Raw genomic sequence first — 22,655 nt, 5'->3', positions numbered from 1 at the left:
GAGGCTGGGCGCGGTGGCTCATGCCTGTAATCCCAGCACTTTGGGAGGCCAAGGCGGGCAGATCACGAGGTCAGGAGATTGAGACCATCCTGGCCAACATGGTGAAACCCTGTCTCTACTAAAAATACAAAAAATTAGCCCGGGGTGATGGCGGGCACCTGTAATCCTAGCTACTCAGGAGGCTGAGGCAGGAGAATCGCTTGAACCCGGTAGGCGGAGACTACAGTGAGCCAAGATCACGCCACTGCGCTCCAGCCTGGCGACAGAGCGAGACTCCCTCTGGAAAAAAAAAAAAAAAAAAAGGAAAGCAGGGAATGTACCACTGACAACAGGGTATTTTGACCTATTTTAAGAGGCCAGCTTGAAAACACTTTAAACTGATTCCAAGTAAACTCTCATTTATATATTCACCCATCTATGCAACACATACCTATTAAGTACCTATGGAGTGAAATACTTTGTGCTGTTGGAGATACAAAGATGAAGACTATGTGCATACAGACTCTAAGCATTTCAAAATTGACTGGCGACACGACATTTCTAATTAATTTTACAGTAGTGTCACAAGATGACTAGATTGCTAAGGTGTGTGTATGTATAAAATAGCTGATTAATGGTTTTGAAATAAATCTTGCAAGATGGTGAAAAATGTAGTAAGGCCTTTCCATTCTTACTATTCTGCTGCTCTGATCTTCTGGTGCTGCTAACTGAGCCGCTTTGCATTTCTCCCAACATTCCGGTCTATCTAGAATCAAAGAATATTAATAGCTTTAAAGGACTGTTTCTTACTTCACTTTCAGGGTGAGAAAACGGATTCAGATTAGGTTTCACATGGCATGCCTGAAGATTGAGCTAGTTTAGTGGCAAAACTGGAGCAGAAACCATCCACCTGAAAACAAAGCACTATGCCTTGTCATCCAGCTCTGTTAAGTCTTCCTAACCGCTGAGGTTCAGCTAATCATTATTGTTTCCATGAAGTCTTCCCTTACCCTCCTAAAGTAGATAAACTCCCCCTACCAGAGTGTTTTGTTTATGAGTGCATCTCACAGAAACTATTTTTTTAGGACAGGGTTGCCAGCTTGAGTGCAGTGGTGAATCATAGTTCACTGCAACCTTGAACTCGGGCTCAAGCAATCCTCCTGCCTCAGCCTCCTGAGTGCGACACCACCTCAGGCTAAAAAATTTCTTTTGACAGTCCTTTCTTCCCCAGTTATTCTATTGGAGAATCTCAAGCCCCAGATAGAGGAATGTATGTCCTGGTCCCTGAGCTCTTTCTGCATATGAGGGCAAAATGTAAAAAATGATGGCTACTGCATTTCACTCTTTGATAAAATATCAGCAATTTTTGTTGGTGTAGTCATTTTCTTCTGAAGTTGCAATTCTCCTAAAGTTGTGTCTGTATTTCAAAATCCAATGAATACTTTCCTGTTTTTAACCTTTTTAATATTCCGTGACTTTTTTCATATGTCCAGTTATTTGCCAAATGTCTAATGAGAATATACTATGTTCCAGACAGTGCATGAGATGATGGGGATGCAGTGGTGGGCAAAACTCGTAAGTCCTGTTATCAGACGATAGGACCCAGCAGCAAACAAAGTCCAGCAATCGCACAACCACATCAACGCATCATAAATGCTATACTGGAGGAACCGAGGGCACTTAATCTGGTCCATTGGATTAAAACCTAATCTGGGCTGGGCACAGTGGTTCACATGTATAATCCTAGCACTTTGGGAGGCCAAGGCAGGAAGATCTCTTAAAGCCAGGAGTTCGAGACCAGCCTGGGCAACAAAGAGAGACTCCATCTCTACAAAAAGTTTTAAAATTAGCTGGGTGCAGTGGTGTGTGCTTGTAATCCCAGCTACTCAGGAAGCTAAGGCAGGAGGATTGCTTGAGCCCAGGAGTTCAAGGCTGAAGTGAGCTGTGATGATGCCACTACACTCCAGCTTGGGTGACAGAGCTGAGATCCTATCTCAAAACAAGGGAACAAACAAACAAAAAAACCCAATCTGGTTCAGTAAAAGTGAAGTTAAAGTGAAATCTGAAGACTGAGATGTGAAGAAGACTAATTCAACAAGAGGAACAGGAAGGACTGGAGGCAAGGGAAAAACCATATACTTTAGGGAATTTAGATGCCCTCAGGCCTGGGCCACCATGGGGGAAGGCAGGCAGGTGAAAGATATTCCTGGATGCAGTTTTAGAAAAACATTTCTACCATGCCCTTTATTTTTTAATCTATGTCTTAAATTTTTTTGTTGTCTTATTCTAAATACCTTAAGGAGTAAAATTAAAAGAAAATCTATACTTTAGGTGAAAATAGTAAACTTTACCCACAGGTAAATTACATGCAAGACACATTATTTCTGTAAGGCAGTATCTTGACTCCTGATTAACATCATAAAATAGATAAGGTTTAACAATAGACCAATTGGTAATTGTATCTTCCTTTTATTTGAAACCAGTCAGCTCTAAATTATTCATCCTACCTAAAGAAGAGATATATACATAACCTAAAATGATCAATAACCCATATCGTTTTTTATTTCACTTTAGAATGTGCTTTGTAATTTAAACATTGGTATGCCAAATTTAGGAATTCACTTAAAGCTATGCCACAGAAAAGTAACAACCCATGGTACCAAATCTTGTAACCCATCCCATATTGAACTGAAAGCATGTTTTAGGCCAGTATCAAGACTTAGTATGGCCAGGTGCAGTGGCTCACGCCTGTAATCCCAGTACTTTGGAGGCCCAGGTGGGTGGATCACTGGAGTCCAGGAGTTTCAGACCAGCCTAGGCAACATGGCGAAACCACATCTCTACAAAAACTACAAAAATTAGCACGGCGTGGTGGTGCATACCTGTAGTCCCAGCTACTTGAGTCTGAGGTGGGAGGATCCCTTGAGCCCAGGAGGTGGAAGCTGCAGTGAGCAGTGATCGCACCACTGAACTCTAGCCTGGGCAATGGAGGGAGACCCCACACCACCTTAAAAAAAGCCTCCACTGAGAGTAGCTTGTATCTCTTTCTTTACACTTTTCCATATTGTTTTGAGTTTTTAAAAAACAAGCCATGAGTAGCTTTACTATTTTTCGAGTAACGAAATATTTCTATTTGGAAAACCAAAGAGTAGAAGTAACCTCTTTCACTTCTTCCTAGAGAAGGTTCAGGTTCAGTTTACAGAGTGTGTCTGAGACAAAGTACAGTAAAACAAACAAAACCAGACAGTAAGGCTGGGCGCGATGACTCACGCCTGTAATCCCAGCACTTTGGGAGGCTGAGGCGGGCGGATCACTTGAAGCCCGAAGTTTGAGACCAGCCTGGGCAACATGGCGAAACCCTGTCTCTACCAAAAATACAAAAATTAGCCAGGCTTGGTGGCTCGTACCTAAAATTCCAGCTATTTGGGAGGCTGAGGCTGCAGTGAGCTGAGATTGGGCCACTGCACTCCAGCCTGGGCAACAGAGCAAGGCTCTGTCACAAAAACAAAACAAAACAAAACAAAAAGACAGTAACAAAACATTAACAGAGCAGTGTAGTATATGTGCTGTCATTCAGGTTTATATAGATCATTTGAATAATGACTATTTTCTAAAATATTTTCAGGAAAATACTAAAATGAAAATATTAAAATTTCAACAACCAATGGAGAATAAAACAGATGTCATAGAACTAGAAAAATTTTTTTTTCACACTTTACTGAGATGATAAATATTTGATACAGATCATTTATTAATTTTCTAACTGTATAATGGCATGAAGATTCAGTGCTTTTACAATCCAAACTACAAGAGAGCAAGCACATTTGACAGTATCTTCACTTGAAATACTTATATGCTAAAAATATTATATGAAGATTAAGGCAGAATCTTATTCAGAAAATCAACTCACTAGTCCAGTCAGGACACGTTTTTATTTTTTTTAACTTACTCAATAGTTGTATAGAGATGACAGAAATAGCTTGATATTATCAATTACTTCTAGCTATGGACTATTTTCAGATAAACAAAACTAGGGAGATATAAGTTAATGGATTTATACCTTTTTTTTTTTTTTGATGGAGTCTTGCTCTGTTGCCAGGCAGGAGTGTAGTGATGCGATCTTGGCTCACTGCAACTTCCGACTCCCTGGTTCAAGCGATTCTCCTGCCTCAGCCTCCTGCGTAGCTGGGATTACAGGCACACGCCACCATGCCCAGCTAATTTTTGTATTTTTAGTAAAGATGGGGTTTCACCATGTTGGCCAGGACAATCTTGATCTCCTGACCTCATGATCCACCCACCTCGGCCTCCCAAAGTGCTGAGATTACAGGTGTAAGCCACTGCGCCCGCCCAGCAGATTTATAACTCTTTATAGGTGGAAAAGGACTAAAAAGAGTTATATCTTAAAACAGAAACTCTTAAATATGGTCTGCCATTGTTAGCTAAGGATGCATAATTCATCAAATACTAACTTAAAATATGAGAAAATAATGGGTGGGCCCTATGCCATTTGTAACTAATAACTGTTTAGTTTGTGTGAGAAATCTGTAACACGATGATGATTTTGGCTATATGATACCTGTTTTCAATTCTTAAAAAAACAAAAGAAACAACAACAAAAAAACCCCCAAACATTCTGATTTTCTTGTTTAAAAAAATTGTTTTCATTTTAATGATCTGAGTTAGTAACAAACAAATGTACAAAATTGTCTTTCACATTTCCATACATTGTGTTATGGACCAAATGAAAACGCTGGACTACAAATGCAGGTTTCTTTGTATCCTTAACTTCAATTATTGTCACTTATAAATAAAGGTGATTTGCTAACACATGCATTTGTGAACACAGATGCCAAAAATTATACATGTAAGTTAATGCACAACCAAGAGTATACACTGTTCACTTGTGCAGTTATGTGTCAAATGCGACTGACACAGAAGCGCAGTTATCCTAGGATATTTCACTCTATATGAAAAGCATCTTGGAGAAATAGATTGAAATACAGTTTAAAACAAAAATTGTATTCTACAAATACAATACAATTTGCAACTTGCACATCTGAAGCAACATTTGAAAAAGCTGCTTCAATAACCCTGCTGTTATATTGGTTTTATAGGTATATCTCCAAAGTCATGGGTTGGGATATAGCTGCTTTAAAGAAAATAAATATGTATATTAAAAGGAAAATTACACTTTAAAAATGTGAGGAAAGCTTTGAAAACAGTCTTAATGCATGAGTCCATCTATATATTTTCAAGTTTTAGAAACAGAAAGAAGTTTAGAATTTTCAAAGTAATCTGAAAACTAAGCCATTTTAAAATAAGATTTTTTTCCCCATCTTTCCAATGTTTCCTATTTGATAGTGTAATACAGAAATGGGCAGTTTCTAGTGTCAACTTACTGTGCTAATTCGTAAGTCATTATACATTTATGACTTGAGGTCAAATAAGTGGAAATTGGGTTATGATGAAAATGACAAGGGGGCCCCTTCAGCAGCCACTCATCTGAACTAGTAATAAACACCAACACAAACTGATTTTTTATATTAAATTTTTTTTAGATCTCTAAAGGTAGGAAAATCCAATCTTTCTTAAAAATACTTTCCTGGGTTGTGGCAACATGTGCTTTACCTCTTTAACTCTACCTAAAACCTAAAGTTATTTCTACAGTATAAATTTCAAACTCCCTGGCAAGGAATGTAAATGCTAACCAGCTAGTTATTTATAGTCATGCGCCGCATTACAACTTTTCAAAGACAGACCGCATATTTGACAGTGGTCCCGTAAGATTATAATACCATATTCTTACTGTATGTTTTCTATGTCTAGATACACAAATACCATTGTGTTACAACTGCCTACAGTATTCAGTACAGTAACATGCTGTACAGGTGTACCATGTAGCCTGGGTACGTTGTGGGCTATGCCACCCAGGTTTGTGTAAGTACACTACGATGTTCGCACAACGGAATTGCCTAACAATGCATTTCTCAGAATGTATCCCTGCTGTTAAGCAACGCATGACTGTATTTAACTTCATACAAAGCGATAACTCATGGATGGCTGTCATAATAACATTTCCACTTTGACTAAGGCCTGAGGTTGATGTCTTTGCCTATGCTCTATGGACCAAATGAGAGAAGATGATGCATCTAAACAATAGTGTCTCTTTGAGGCAAGTATCATAGACTTGGCCTCCCATATCATGAAAACCTTTGTTGTACTAAAATGAATACAACTGCAAGCAGTTTGAGAGCAACTGCAGTGCCAAAGGAAATGGGTCATTTTCTATGGGAAACGTAAGATTCATCTTAAGGAAACATCTTTGTTTGCTACGAGGCATATCATGAAGAAAACGTGGCTAGTGAATTCAAACATCGACTCCAAGAGCTACCTAAATTAAGGTGGCTTTAAAAAATATTTAAATTATCAATGATTTAGGAACATAAGCTAGAAGAGTAATATAAAGATGTATATTTACAATGCCACATTAGGAAATGTAGTTCCCTACTCTGCACTTTGGAAACGAAAGATATCAATTCTGTCCAGAGTCAATACTATCATATGGCTGCTTCCTACTCTTCTCCACTTGGAAAATTCATTTTATGATGCTCCCACCATTGATATTCTGCATCTCTCATATGAGTTAGGCAAAATGAATCTAATAGGTTACTTTTGTTTTCAAAATAAACCACCCAAACAGGTTTTTTAAAACTTTCAAAGATGGAACATTTAACCCTTGAGAGAAACTTCCATTACTGAGTACCTAGTCTAATGGCGAGTACAGTATTAAGGATTATTGCTTTTAATAAGATAACCATCAGAAATAAATATGTAAGCTTAACTCAAATACTTATTTTTCACCCAATGCTACAATGTTTTATTCTCAAATCAAATCACGTTACCTTCAATTCTTTGCCAGTTTACTGAGGTTTTACGTTTAAAAAGTTGGCCTGTTAACTCAAAAGCAAGACAATAGCAATATCCGCGTGTCTTATTTGGGCATTGAGCAGTAACACTGCTTTCTTGATAGGATTTAAGGCACTAAATGGTGGTAAAATAAACAAAAGGATGATGATTAACTTCTTTAGAATCCTAAAAAAGGAGATAGTTTAGAATGACACTAGTAAATCTTTTTCTCAAACAAATAAGGCATCCTGTTGGCAAACACAAATAAAACACAAGGTCATGTTGAACCTAATACATTCACTGTCTCAGCTAAACTACTTGAAACGCTACCTATCAAACCTAAGAAAGCTACGATAGTGTGTATAAAGGCTGGAAAGGCACCAAAAGGAGAGCTCTACAACTTCCAGTTCTAAGAGTTAAGGAAGCCGTGTTTAACACTGCAAATAGTCTAATTAGCAGTTTTATTCTTCAAAATGTAAATGTAGTTAGATTTTTACCTCAACAAGTTAATCAAGTGCTAGTTTAGTAAGAAGTTTATTTTATGAATTAGAAAATTACTGCAGTGTCTAACACAGCCCTATTTATAAAGCTAAACTAATTCTAGTACTGAATGCATATTCTGGATAACACTGAAGCAAATCTGTATGAACAAAAATGGTTACCTCAAGATAGAATTCACAATAGAAATTCAACATATAACTAAGATTTACTGAAAATAACAAAAGGTGTTGTAGAGATGTATCAAACATAATTATAACCACAACATTTTCCTTGTGAAAAATACAACTATCAGTGAAATAAAATGTACAATTGAAAATTTTCCAAAGGAAAAAAACACAGTATAAATGAAAATACTTTTCTTTGCGATAGGGAAAATAGTGTGTCATTGTTTTTTTATCACAATATAATTTGACACAAAAAGCAGTCAGATAATTGCACCAATTCCACATCCAGTTTCCTGAACATGTTAAGAGTAAAAGGAGTCTGTAAAGCAGAATAGTTTCCAAATTTTGTATTTTAAATTGATGATATTCTCATACAGGATGTCACACCATACCAGACCTCTTTACATAATGTACAGTATTTCTGGTTTTGTGGCCAGATGTGAGTACAAACATACGGTTTCTGCCACTTCTCTGTCATTCTGCTGTTTAGCCAGAGTCAGAAGAAAAAAAAAATCGTTACTTTAAGTGTTATTTCTCTAGCAATAAAGAAAAATTATACTTAGTGCATGCTTCATCATTTGTCAAAAAATGTTTCTGAAAATATAACTCAAGTTACCCAATGGTTTACAAAATAGAAAAATCATTCATTAGGGTAAAAAATGTGGTGGGATTTAGGTCCATTTCCAGAGGACTAACTTCCTTCCTAAAGGCAGCACCACTGTCCTTCAGCAGAGGTGGTAATGACAGTTCCATGATGGAAGCAGCCGGCCTGCAGAAGACCACTACTTGACATCTGATTATCTTTGACCACCCCATATCTGCCATTTCATTAGTGCTATAAAAAGATGGGATTTTTGTGGAAAAGTCAGGAACACTTCTGCTGTACGTGATTTAGAAGTTCTCCAAATTTTTCAAAGAGGTCCTCCACCCATTTTACATTTTTCATACAAAGTTGAACAATTTCCTCCTGTCCTAAATCTTCATTTTTTTTCTGCACCGAAGAAATCTAAAAAAAGAAAATTGCCAAATTAGCTTATACTTACCACATCATATTTAAGTTCAACTACAAGTACTGGTATTTTATTTTTTTCTTAATCCTATCCATGGAGAATGATTATTTCAGATAAATTTGGGTGAGATCTAATCCTGTCATCTTTGGCTCCAAGGGGGCAGAAAGGAAGGCTAGAAAAAGTACTTCAGACTTTCTCCATTTCTTCCAATTACGTTAAAAGCCAAATGACAAATTTTGGAGTCGATTCTGCATTTTAGAGCATTGTAAAAATAGTCAACCTATTTTGCATCACCATCTTTGCTTTCTCTTTTGCTATATAAAGGTTAGATTTATGAGCATCTTTCCATACCAGACTACTGTCAAACACATTAGATATAGCCTTGGACCAACTTAACCCTTTTTAATGAAAAGAAGTGATAGTGCTGGTCAAATAAGGTAGTACTGTCTACAAGCATTCAGCCTGGCTGTGGAAATTAATGCTTATATCCCATCCATGAGGTGATATTTTGTCATGTATAATTTCTGAACAACTTAAAAGCTACAATTAAATTTTAACTTTTAGTTTTTCATGCCAAGGCACAAAACCCCGTTTCTCTGCAATTAAGTGGGATAAGGCCATTCTAAGTAATAAGTAAGGCAGAGAGATGTCAAAGCAGTGACTGAAGTGAATTAAAGCAAGATCATCATACACTGTGAGAGAACAAAATGCAATAAAACATCATTTATTATGGCGATGTAAAGCAAGCATCAACAGCTTCAAAACATTACCAATTATAGCTCCTACAAGAGGTGGTGAGGCTCGGGTAAATCTGAGCACAAAACATAGCAGAGAGACTCAGAACAATAAATTGAGTCACTATTTACAGAATACATAGGCAAAATACATACACACATGTATTTCACAATTCCTTTTTTTTTTTTTTAGTTCACAATTCTCTTTAAAACATTCCAAAATACTATAGAGTCTCCTTAATGTTCTGAAAAACTTTTTTTTAAGTAAATGAGAAGAAATTACCTCATCCTTACATATCAGATAAACATGGTACTTATAATGATGGAGTGAATGATACAAAGAATACAACTGTATTTTCTCTGGATCGACAGCAAACTCCTATAAAAAGAAAAAAGTTTATAGATACATTTCATGGAGTGTCTGAGCTAAGAACACTTTGAGGAAAATACTAGATCAAAAGTCTCAATGGCAATGTTGAAAATGACATATATGGGTAGGTATTCAGTTGGGTTAATATGGAGAGACTTATTCAAAATAAGAATTTAAATCATATTTTAAAATCTTATTCTTTATCCTGAATATAAATATGCATTATTGAAAAAACTTAAGCATTATAGGAAAATTTAAACAATAAATATATGAGATGATTTATAAAATAAAAGCTCCCTATAATCTCCTGCTTCAGAACTAAACAAAGCTAATGGCCTGTTATATATTTTTTAATGTTTTCCCCCAGGTATAACATGTATGTTAATAACACTAATTTTGTAATGAGAAGGGAATCACACTATACATATTGTCTAGCAACTTTTCTTCTTTCTTCCAACTTGTTTTTTGACCTAACTAAAAATTGGTTACCTTTTAGTACATATAGCTGTCCCTCCCCATCCTCCCCAAATACAAACTATATGAGGGTAAGGACTTTTAACCAGTTTTCACTGTTGTATCTCTAGTACTTAGAACTGTACTTGGCATACTATAGGCACTCAAAAAAATTTTTCTGAAAGAATGAATAAATCTCTCTCTTCTTTATAAAAAGCACATAGTATGACATTAGGTGGCTCTTCAGTTATCTAACCTCACACTGGTGAGTACAAAATTGGATTGCTCTTACAAACAATTCTATAATGAGCAAAGGTATGTATTTTTATGCATTTCTGAATCTGTTTCTACAGAATACTTTTTTTTTTTTGAGACAGTGTCTCATTCTGTCACCCAGGCTGGAGTGCAGGGGTGCAATCACAGCTCACTGCAGTCTCAATTCCCTGGACTCAAGTGATCCTCCCAGTCAGCTTCTCAAGTAGCTAGGACTACAGGTGCATGGCACCATGCCTGGCTAATTTTTTTTTTCTCCCCTCAGGGTAGACATGGGGCCTTGCTTTGTTGCCAAGACTGGTCTCGAACACCTGGACTCAAGTGATCCTCCTGCCTCAGCCTCCCAAAGTGCTGGGATTATAGGCTTGAGCCATTGTGCTTAGCCCTGAATACATTTTTGCTATGAAGTTGATATGTTGCCAAACTGTTTTCTGAAAAGGTTGTAACAATTTGTACTATGTTTGAAGATGAACAAATTCCAATTTTAATGACTTTGCAGATATGAAATAAACATTCCATCTTTTTATGGAATGTGTTGTGCACACTCACTTATCTATGTGAATGCATATACAATTAAAAATATACCTATATTACAAGTAATGCATATGTTAATGAGTTCGAATTAGCCATTTCACAATGTATACACATTTCAAAACATTTTGTACATAATAAATATATGCAATTTAAAAAATAAAAAACTACCTACAAATATATAAACATGAGCATGAGATGATTTCTTCCATATTAGTCAATTTAAGAAATTTATGAGCACATATTATATGACTGATACTATGCTATAGAAAAACAATAAACCACCAAGCGTCCCTGTTCCTCAGGCCAGTGATGCTTATTCTTACCTGAAAAACCTTCACACTTAACGACAACATAGTAAAATATTTGCTTGTTTCAATGTTTTAAGTAGGAATTGTATTAACAATTGGAAAAGGTATAGTTACATTAATAATCAATTACACTTACTTGTGCAGATTTAGTGGTTGTTTTAGAAGTCCTTAGAGTTTTCTTATTATAAGCTTTGCCATTCATTTTGATTTTAGAAATAGCAGTTCCTCCACTCTTTGCTTTAGAGTCTCGAGTAATTATTGTTAGTTCAGGAAAACTTTCCAAAGCATTCTGGAAAACAATGAAGCAAAATAACTGACACCAGAAGAAAACTAACCTAAACTACTTCCAGCTATCTAAAATTTAGAAGTGTGTGTGCACACAAACACCTATTTGCAGAGAGGTGTGTGTGTATTGATGGGATATACATACATATACATACACAGGTTGGGGTTTAAACATGGTCATAAGTTCTTGCAGCTCTTCCTATTGGATATGTAATCTATTTCCCCATCCCTTGAATCTGAGCCAACTCTATGACGTGCTTATTTAAGCAACAGCACACCACACTGGGAACCCTGAACAGGGCAGAGTTCTTTCTAGTAATGTCTCTGGCTTCAAGGTAGGAAGGAGAAAGAAAGATATATATGTTTCACTAAAGCCCTACCATTTAAACCACTGCTTGCCCCCTGAAATGTGGCTGGGCCTTGCTATAAAGAGGTCATCTGCCTCTGGTGAAGATGACGACAGAGGAGAAGCGGCACTGGAGTGCTTCTCTGGCTTCACTCTTCTCTTGCTTATTTTGACTGCGAGACAAGTACTTGTAAGATAAGATCCTAAAACAGAGCATGATGGGTTTTTTGACAGTGGTCATGTGGCAAAACCAATTCCACTCCATCCTTTAAAAGCCACTGGTGGCCAGGCATGGTGGCTCATGCCTGTAATCCCAGCACTTTGGGAGGCCAAGGTGGGCAAATTACTTGAGGCCAGGAGTCCAAGACCAGCCTGACCAACATGGCAAAACCTTGTCTTTACTAAAAATACAAAAATTAGCTGGGTGTGGTGGTGCACACCTGTAATCCCAACTACTCAGGAGGCTGAGGTAAGAGAATCACTTGAACTCGGGAGGCAGAGGTTGCACTGAGCCAATATCATGCCACTGCACTCCAGTCTGGGTGACAGAGAGAGACTGTGTCTCTAAATAAATAAATAAGCCACTGGCCTATTTATGCCCTTACCTACTTGGCAAATCATTCTGCCTGACTGAAAAGCTTTACAAACAATAACTGAATGGTACTTGTAGCAACATTTAACTAGTTTGATTATGACTTTATAAAAATTAAATCGAGCTCCTACCATCATTTATTATTTCAACACTAAAAATGTTGAAGTCCTTCTATTATATTTATGATTCAGAATGCAGTCCTCATTCGATAAGCATAAGTGTTTTATAAACAGTTACAACCTTTAAGGCCACTCTTCTCCAAACTCATCTATTGTTTCCAAGCACCTGGTATTGGGGCCCTGAAAACGGTACTGTTTTGTTTTTTGTTTTTTTTTTGAGATGGAGTCTCGCTCTGTTGTCCAGGCTAGAGTGCAGTGGCGTGATCTCGGCTCACTGCAAGCTCCGCCTCCTGGGTTCACGCCATTCTCCTGCCTCAGCCTCCAAAGTAGCTGGGACTACAGGTGCCCGCCACCACACCCGGCCAATTTTTTGTATTTTTAGTAGAGATGGGGTTTCTCCGTGTTAGCCAGGATGGTCTCGATCTCCTGACCTGGTGATCCGCCCACCTCGGCCTCCCAAAGTGCTGGGATTACAGGCGTGAGCCACCGTGCCAGTCCCGAAAACGGTACCTTTTTAAAAACAATTAGGCAACCTAAATTTTTCTTAGTATAAGTGTAGAAGGGCACTAAATTTCATTTGATAGAAACAATAACACTTTTGGCATTTTCTACCACAGTGAGCTACCATCACGTTCTAGCTTCATTCCTTTCTCAGATTATTTGTGCACTTATCATGTACTCTGGTGTTTTCCATTTAAAACACGCACCTTGACAATTTTTGGATCCAGAATTACTATTTGCAACAAATAGAATTTAAAGTCTAAAGATTCTAAATTTGGAAACAACACACACTAAATCAGTGGAGATGAAAGAAGAAAATTTAAATCTTCCCAATGACCACAAGATGCTTAAGATGATCTGAAGCACACAGATTTCAGAAAAAGGCAGAACATCATTACCTTGAAAAAGCTTCAGGACTCCTAACATCACCAAGATCAACATAGGAAAGCACACCAATTATTTCTAAAAAACAGAAAAATCTTTCTTTCTCTACTATTTGTAATATTTTACTTCAAATCATTCTAACTCTTAATATTATGTAATTTGGCTTTGAAATGCAAATTGCTAAGGCTGGGCATGGAATACACCTGTAATCCCAGCACTTTGGGAGGCGGAGGCGGGCAGATCACTTGAGGTCAGGAGTTCAAGACCAGCCTGGCCAAGATGGTGAAATCCCGTCTCTACTAAAAATACAAAAATTAGCCAGGCCATCCCAGCCACTCCGGAGACTGAGGCAGGAGAGGCGGAGGTTGCAGTGGGCGGAGATCACACCACTGCACTCCAGCCTAGGAGACAGAGCGAGACTGTCTCAAAAAAAAAAAAAAGAAATGCAAATTGCTTTATATGACAATTATCAAAATTAATAACTAATAACAGAATTAGAAATCTTGTTAGAGAACTGGTTTGACGTTTCAACAGTGATTAGCCAAACCTGGTTTTTAAGATTTAGTAAATCTTTAGAAAACACTTATCTAAAAATGTTCCCTTGTCTCCACAAAATATAGTATTTCACAAAATAATATTTCATTTATTTGAAGGCAGCAGTTAAGTAGGAAACACTGGGCTAGGGCCGGGTGCTGTGGCTCATGCGTATAATCCCAGCACTTTGGGAAGCTGAAGCAGGCGGATGGATCACTTGAAGTCAGGAGTTCGAGACCAGCCTGACCAACATGGTAAAACCCCGTCTCTACTGAAAACACAAAAATTAGCCAGATGTGGTGGTGCATGCTTGTGGACCCAGCTACTTGGGAGGCTCAGGCAGGAGAATCTCTTGAACTCAGGAGGTGGAGATGGCAGTGGGCTGAGATCACACCACTAGACTCCAGCCTCAGCGAAAGAAAAAGACTCCATCTCAAAAACAAAAACAAACAAAAACTGGACTAGGAGTCAGGAGACCAAATTCTTAGTACTGGATTTCTTACTAGCTTCTAAATTTTTTTTCCTCCTGCGAATACATGGCAGTGAAGAATACATGACTACTATGATAGTTTCGTGTCATTTAATTTTGAATGCAATCTAATGGCCTCAGTTTTCACCTAACTGAAATGAAGTCAATATTCACTTTTACATGGAGTTCACATAAAATAGGGATGTGAACAAGTTATACAAATGTATAATATTGTTACCATCAATTAAAAAATGTTCCCCAAAGTAGATATAACCAAATGATTCTCAATGTGATATTATACTTTGAATAAGAAAGGCTACGGAGTAATCATTCTGTGATTCTCTCCCATGTGCACGTTGATAAATTTGCGTGCCTCTTCTCCAACTGAAATAAAAAGCTCGGCCGGGTGCAGTGGCTCACGCCTGTAATCCCAACACTTTGGGAGGCCAAGGTGGGCGGATGATCTGAGGTCAGGAGTTCCAGACCAGACTGGCCAACATGGTGAAATCCTGTCTCTACTAAAAATACCAAAATTAGCTGGGCGTGGTGGTGGGCACCTGTAGTCCCAGCTACTCAGGAGGCTGAGGCACAAGAACTGCTTGAACTCAGGAGGCAGAGGTTGCAGCGAGCCAAGGTTGTGCCACTGTAATGCAGCCTAGGTGACAGAGTGAGACTCTGTCTCAAAAAAAGAAAAAAAAGAAAAAGAAAAAAAGCTAGAAAATTTTAAACTATTAAGTTAGCTTCTATGAAAAATTATCTGAGTTGAGTTTAGATTAGCTTTTTCTGTATTTCTGATAACACCAAAACCAACTTATATTGCCAAGATATATTAACAGAATTAGATACATTTCCTACCCTTATAAAAATCAGCGTTTCCTCTGATATTGAATAAATGAGGCAAGTAAGGGGAATTTTGATAACTGTGCTAAGGAAAAGCTGATTTTAATTACAGACAAAACGTAAAAATTTTGAAAAGCGTTAAAAGAACATTTGGAAATTATTTTACAGAAGATATAATAGATAACTATAAATGCCTAAAAAATAAATTTAAGTGGAGAAAAGCAAGTGATTAACACTAAGAAGACAAACTAAATGGGCTTACAATGAATAAAAGCCAAATTTTCGTTAGGTGAAAAATGTTATAAGTGAGTAATTTTCATAAATTTCCTTCCTATTATACTTAAGACTATGATTGCCATTGCGTTTTGCTAATAAGTCATCAGAAGGAAATACCTTGAATGATTGATCCAAATGAAGATTCAAAAGAAGTCTCTTTCGGTTATCATTTAGCATGCCATCTATTTTTTTCATATGAGGTAAAAGTAGCTCATCTGAAACATTATAATTTAACAGGATAAACTATCAATAAATATTTTTGAAAAAATCCAACTTTTTCTCAAAACATTTATACATTAAAATACACTAAATTCACTGGCATATGTAAAATACTGATTGCAAAAAATTGGACATGAAGCTTTCTGAACAAAGGTTAACTTGAAAAGTAGGTTTATAGTAGCAAGTGAGAAAGAGGCAGCTCAGTATGATGATGGGATGAGCATTACATGAGGATCCAAAGTTCTAAGTTTTAGCTGGACTACAACTGCTGGATAAACTAGAACTGGATTTTAACTGAATAGAACTGATATGTGGCAGCTATGTGACCAATAGGCAAGCTGCCTAATTCCTCCAGATCTCATTTACCCTCTGAACATTCTGAACAATTACAAAATACAAACTGATCTAACAAAACACTAAGTATGTCCAAGGGATATTAAGTCACTTTAATTTGAAGCAAAGAAAAAGTAGGGGAAGAAAAATGATCAAAACCCAGTACCAAAAATATGAATCAAAATAGTTATTTTAGAAAAAGAGGGGAGAGTAAAATTATGACAAAGATTCCTATTTAAAGCTTTTGGCTTTCAGTGTCACCACTCTGAACTTTAAGCTCCATTAAGAAAAGCACTTTTAGAATATAATTAGTTTTGGTGTAGCATTAAACATTTTAGATTATTAGACTCTTTCTTAATTTACCAGCATAGTAATTTATTGTATTTTATAATACTAACTGCCTCTAACAACCTTTCTGGGAAAAAAAAAAAAAAAAAAAAAAAAAAATCCCCGGAATCCAGGTCACAAGTTTCACAGCTAAGTAAAATGATTGTTTACATAGTCTTTCTATTAGTGATTCAATCTGTTCTAACACTGTATTTACATTCTACAAAAACAAGTTTTAAACATTTGTGATTTAAAAATAATAACCTTAAAAAATTTTCTCCCCTTAGAGAAAAATCAGAAAACACTGATAAACAATTTTAAAAGATCTTTCAAAATACAACTACACAGAAATGACTACTACAAAGAGAAGCATATTTTATGATGCAAGGAATATAACATTCAATAGCAAAAATGCTGACCTGGGATTAACTGAGTTTTAATCATGGTTCTTCAACCTCTAACTTGTTCTCTAACTTTAATCTCTTTTGAACTTTAGTTTACAAAATAAATGTTTTAGACTAGGTAATATCTAAAGTCCCTTCCAGCTCCACATTACTTGAAAATGACTGATATACAGGTTACTGTCTCTGATTAGGTGGTAAGAAAAGCACTAGACCAGAAATTAGAAGACTTTTTATTTTAATCCTTTCTCTGCCAGTTTCAAGTTTGTGGGCCCTTAAACAAGTCACTTAACCTCTCTGAACCTGTCTTAATCTACAAAATGGCTAAGTTGTTTTAAGGTTAAACTAGAATATATGTCTAAGTATGTGAACATAATAAAACAGTATATAGTCATGCACTGCATAATGACATTTTTGGCAATGACAGACCACATATACAATGGTGGTTCCATAAGACTATAATGCCATATTCTTACTGTACCTTTTATTTTCTTCTTTAAAAAAAAAATTCTTAAAAATTTCAATAGCTTTAGGGGTACAGGTGGTTTGGGTTACATGGATGAGCTGTACAGTGGTGAAGTCTGGGATTTTAGTGTATCCATCACCCAAGTAGTGTACATTGTACCCCATAGGTAGTTTTTCATCCCTTACCCCTTTCTCACCCTCTCCCCTTCTGAGTCTCCAATGTCCATTATACCACGCTGCCTTTGTGTACCTATAGCTTAGCTCCCACTTATAAGTGAGAACATGTGATATTTGGTTCTCCATTTTTGAGTTACTTCAGTTAGAATAATGACCTCCAGTTCCACCCAAGTTGCTGCAAAAGACATTATTTTGCTCTTTTTTATGGCTGAATAGTATTCACTATATTTTCTTTATTCACTCATCGGCTGATGGGCACTTTCCATATCTTTACAGTTGTGAACTGTGCTGCAATAAACATACATGTGCAGGTGTCTCTTGGGTATTATTTATTTTCCTTTATGTAGATACTCAGTACTGTGACTGCTGGTGAGAATGTAAATTAGTATAACTGCTATGGAAAACAGTATAGGGATTTCTCAAATAACTAAAAGGAATAATATTAATTGGTATAACCCAGTGCATTTACTGGTTTAATACTAATTTTAATTGATTAGAAAATAATTGCTATGATGTATCTTTTACAAAAGATGCAAGTATATGATTTTAATCTTTACGCCACTTTTATCTGGTTCATCTTTCCAATTACTGGAAAATAAAATATACTGACATACAGACCTTCCATGTAATACCAACACTTAGTAAACTATTTATGAGGATGATTAGATTCTAGAATTGGAAGAAACTGGTTAGAAGCTATACGATTTTCCCATGAGTAGAAAGCAATAAAAGTTCAAATATTCAGAGAATGCATGAAAAGATATGACCATTTTATGGAATTAAGATGCTATATATTTAACTGACAATTTATAGGTATATATTACACAAGTCACATGTAAACATACAACTAATAGACAAGATTTCTTTTTTTAATTCCAAGAAGTACTACCAAGAAAGTACTACTTAGAAGACTGTACCATTGCTCTTCTCTAAGGCTTGCATTGTGTCAGGGTCCAAGGCAATGCTAACAAGCAATTCCATGTAGCTCTTAAAGGTTTCCTTCATTGCTCTTGTGTTCAAAAAGCGAGTGACAAAGGGAGCGGGAGGATCAAATTCTGGGAGGGAGAAAGGGTTAAATATTAAATTTTCCTTCCTGACAATTTTAAAAACACTTTTCTCTACAACGAGGCCCTAGAAGCAGATTGCAGATACAATTTCTTCAAATTCAAGACTTTCTCACTTTACTTTTAAAAGGTCTGAGGTTCTCAAAGCTGGTTTGCACATCTTAATGCCTGCAGAGCTTTGTTAACAACAGAACAAAAACCAGATTGCTGGACTTCCTAAAACAGAATATTTGGTAGTGATGGTGGTCGTGGTAGTGGTGATGAAGCTTAAGTATTATGCTCTTAAAAAGCTTCCTAGGTGATTCTTGTGTGTGTGTGTGTGTGTGTGTGTGTGTGTGTGTGTGTGTGTGTATGTTTTTGAGACAAAGTTTCGCTCTTGTTGCCCAGGCTGGAGTACAATGGCACCATCTTGGCTCACTGCAACCTCTGCCTCCCAGGTTCAAGCAATTCTCCTGCCTCAACTTCCCGAGTAGCTGGGATTATAGGTACACACCACCATGCCTGGCTAATTTTTTGTATTTTTTAGTAGAGACGGGGTTTCACCACATTGGCCAGGCTGGTCTTGAACTCCTGACCTCAGGTGATCCGCCCGCCTCAGCCTCCCAAAGTGTTGGGATTACAGGCGTGAGCCACCATGCCCGGCCCTTCCTAGGTGATTCTGAAGCCCAGCACCAGAAAAAGTAGACTGGGTAAGAAACTCTTTGTCTTCTGCTGGATCCCACCACAGACATCTGCTGCCAGGTGGTGCTACTTTAGTCTTGATGGTTTCTCTATGTTTAGTAGTAAAGAAAACGTATGACATCCAATGTATGAGTAATACATAGATTTCCTTTTTATTCCTAGACATAAATTACTATAAAATTCTTGCCTAGGCTGTATTAAAAATTTTTTAAATATGGCAGGTGCAGTGGCACGTGCCTGTAATCCCAACACTTTGGGAGGCCAAGGTGGGAGGACTGCTTGAGCCCAGGAGTTTGAGACCAGCTTAGGCAACACAATGGGACATCATTTCAACTAAAAAAAAATAAATTAGCCACGTGGGGTGGCATGTACCAGTATTCCCAGCTCCTCAAGAGGCTGAGGCAGGAGGATTGCTTGAGTCCTGGAGGTTGAGACTGCAGAGAACTGTGATTGTGCCACTGCACTCAAGCATGGGAAACCGAGTAAAGACCCTGTCTCATAAAGAAAAAGAAAAAAAGAAAAAAATCATTTTAATGTAAACACAGCCTGGGCACAAAGAAAATTTCATTCAAATCCAATGGGAAGAACTATGATATTAACTTGTTGGGTGTGGTGGTGCACACCTGTAGTCCCAGCTACTTGGGAGGCTGAGGTGGGAGGATTGTTTGAGCCTGGGAGTTCAAGACCAGCCTGGCCAATATAGCAAGACTCCATCTAAAAAAAAAAATTTGTTTCAATTTTGACTTTTTGTATTCAAATATATAATCAAGTCACACCCTTAAATAGTAGTTTTTAAAATATTTTTAATGTTGTGGGTATATAGTGTGCGTTTATGTGTGTGTATATATATATATATTTTTTCTTAGAGATAGGGTTTCACTATGTTGCCCAGGCTGGTCTTGAACTCTCAGCCTCAAGTGATCCTCCTGTCTCAGCCTCTGAAAGTGCTGAGATTAGCTGTAAGCCACTGTGCCTGGCCTATGGTAGGTGTATGTATTTTAAACAGCAGCTGTTAAAGTCAAGTCCATGGACCCCGGGGGGACCCCAAGACCCTTTCAGTGGTCTCTGATATCAAAACTGTTTTCATGATAATATTAAGATACTATGTGCTTGCTTCACTGCATTGCCATTTGCAAAACTACTACTGGGTAAAATTGATGGTGCCTTACCACGAATCAAGGCAATGACAACAAACTGTACTAACAGTAATATACTTTGCATGACTTTGTCATGTCACTACCATGTATTTGGAGGGGGGAAAAGTTTCACTTAGCAATAGTCCTAGCGGCTGGGCATGGTGGCTCACACCTATAATACCAGCACTTTGGGAGGTCAAAGTGGGAAGATCGCTTGAGGTCAGGAGTTCAAGACCAGCCCAGGCAATATAGTGAGATCCCGTCTCTACAAAAAAAAATTTTAAGTTAGCTAGGTGTGGTGGCATGCGCCTGTAGTACTAGCTGCTTGGGAGCCTGAGGTAGGAGGATTGTTTGAGACCAGGAGTTCAAGGCTGCAGTGAGCTAAAAAGGTGCCACTCTACTCCTGCTGGTGATAGAATAAAACCCCATCTCTTAATTAACAACCAGAATAGTCTTAGGGCCAGGTGCGGTGACTCATGCCTATAATCCCAGCACTCTGGAAGGCTGAAGCAGGACAATGGCTTGAGGCCAGGAGTTTAAAACTAGCCTGGGCAACATAGTAAGACCCAGTCTCTACAAAAAACTTTAAAATTAGCTGGGCATGGTGGTGCATACCTGTAGTCCTAGCTACTTGGGGGACTGAGGTGAGAAGATTGCTTGTGCCAGAAGTTTGAGGTTACAGTGAATTATGATTGCACCATGCACTCCAGCCTAGGTGACAGAGTGAGACCTGTCTCTAAATATACAAAATTAAAAAAGAGCCTGAGCAAGGCTGGATGTGGTGGCTCATGCATGTAATCCCAGCATTTTGGGAGGCCGAGGCGGGTGGATCACGAATTCAAGCATTCAAGACCAGCCTGGCCAACATAGTGAAACCCCATCTCTACTAAAAATACAAAAAATTAGCTGGGCATGATGGCGGGCGCCTGTAATCCCAGCTACTTGGGAGGCTGAGGCAGGAGAAAGGCTTAAACCTGGGAGGCGGTGCAGTGAGCCGAGATCGCGCCACTGCACTCCAGCCTGGACAATAGTGCGAGACTCCATCTCAAACAAACAAACAAACAAACAAACAGAGCCTGGGCAACATGGAAAAACCTTGTCTCTGCTAAAAAATACAAAAAAATTAGTGCCTGTAGTCCCAGATACCCAGGAGGCTGAGGTGAGAGGATCACCTGAGCCTGGGATATTGAGGTTGCAGTGAGCCTTGATTGTTCCACTGCACTCCACCCTGGGTGACAGAGTGAGACCTTGTCTCAAAAAAAAGATAAAACAAAATAAAAAATAATAGTCCTTGATGAAGAAGTAAAAATTATTAATTTTATGAAATTTCTACTCTGGAATAGCTGTCTTTTTAACATTCTGTGTGATGAAATAGCAGGTACACATAAAGCACTTCTGCATAAGTATAATGGGTATGACCAGGAGGAGCACCCATATAGTTGTGTGAGTTACAAGATAAACTAGCTATTCTTTCCCCCAAGAAAACACCATTTTTATTTGAAAGAATGACTGACAGATACACTATGCCTATCCAGACTTGGGTATTTGGCAGACCTTAATTTATTCTTAAAAATAAATTAAGAGAATCTGCTCATTCAAGGAAAACAACTGACAGTATTTGTTGCCAATGATAAAATTTGAGATTTCAAATGAAAATTAGAATTCTGGACATCTTCTATCCCCACTGTGAGTTTGAGCTTCCCAATTTGTAAAGACTTCATTAATGAGATCATTCATAGAATTGATGAGTGCTATTTTTTGATAGTGTAAAATGAAATATCTGACCTTAAGAGCTAGAACCATAAAACTCTTAGAAGAAAATGTATGAGTAAATATGTCCTTGGATTTGGCAATGGATTCTATGTGAACAAAAGCTGAGTAACAAAAGAAAAAATGAGTAAATTGGGCTTCATCCAAATTTAAAACTTTTGTGCAACAAAGGATATTATCAAAAAAGTGAAAAAGACAACCTACAAAATGGGAGGAAACATTTTCAAATTATATATCTGATTAAGGGTTTAATATCTAGAATATATTAAAAAACTCCTACAACTTAACAACAAAAAGACAAATAACGCAGTTTAAAAATGGGCAATGGATCTGAACAGACATTTCTCCAAAGAAGATACACAAATGGCCAATAAGGACATGGAAAAAATGCTCAACATCATTAATCACTAGAAAAATTCAAATTGAAACCAAATGAGATACCACTTCACACTTGCTAGGATGACTTTAAAAAGACGCACACACAAACAGAAAACAACAAGT

General features: G+C 37.4%; 1 protein-coding gene across 1 annotated transcript in view; it reads right to left on the bottom strand.

The window, feature by feature from the left end:
* Positions 1-5,530: 5,530 nt before the first annotated feature.
* QSER1 (glutamine and serine rich 1) overlaps positions 5,531-22,655 on the bottom strand; it is an 80,393-nt gene continuing 63,268 nt past the window's right edge. Inside the window, exons 9-13 of the mRNA XM_003254379.4 lie at positions 18,421-18,558; positions 15,699-15,796; positions 11,372-11,524; positions 9,581-9,676; positions 5,531-8,559 (exon numbers count right to left, since the gene is read on the bottom strand). Of these exons, the coding sequence (XP_003254427.2) occupies positions 8,419-8,559; positions 9,581-9,676; positions 11,372-11,524; positions 15,699-15,796; positions 18,421-18,558 (626 nt within the window). The 3' untranslated portion in view covers positions 5,531-8,418. The remainder of the gene's footprint in view (positions 8,560-9,580; positions 9,677-11,371; positions 11,525-15,698; positions 15,797-18,420; positions 18,559-22,655) is intronic.

Source organism: Nomascus leucogenys, chromosome 15 (assembly GCF_006542625.1).
Source record: "Nomascus leucogenys isolate Asia chromosome 15, Asia_NLE_v1, whole genome shotgun sequence".
Taxonomy (NCBI): domain Eukaryota; kingdom Metazoa; phylum Chordata; class Mammalia; order Primates; family Hylobatidae; genus Nomascus; species Nomascus leucogenys.
This window is presented reverse-complemented; position numbering and strand designations above follow the sequence as displayed.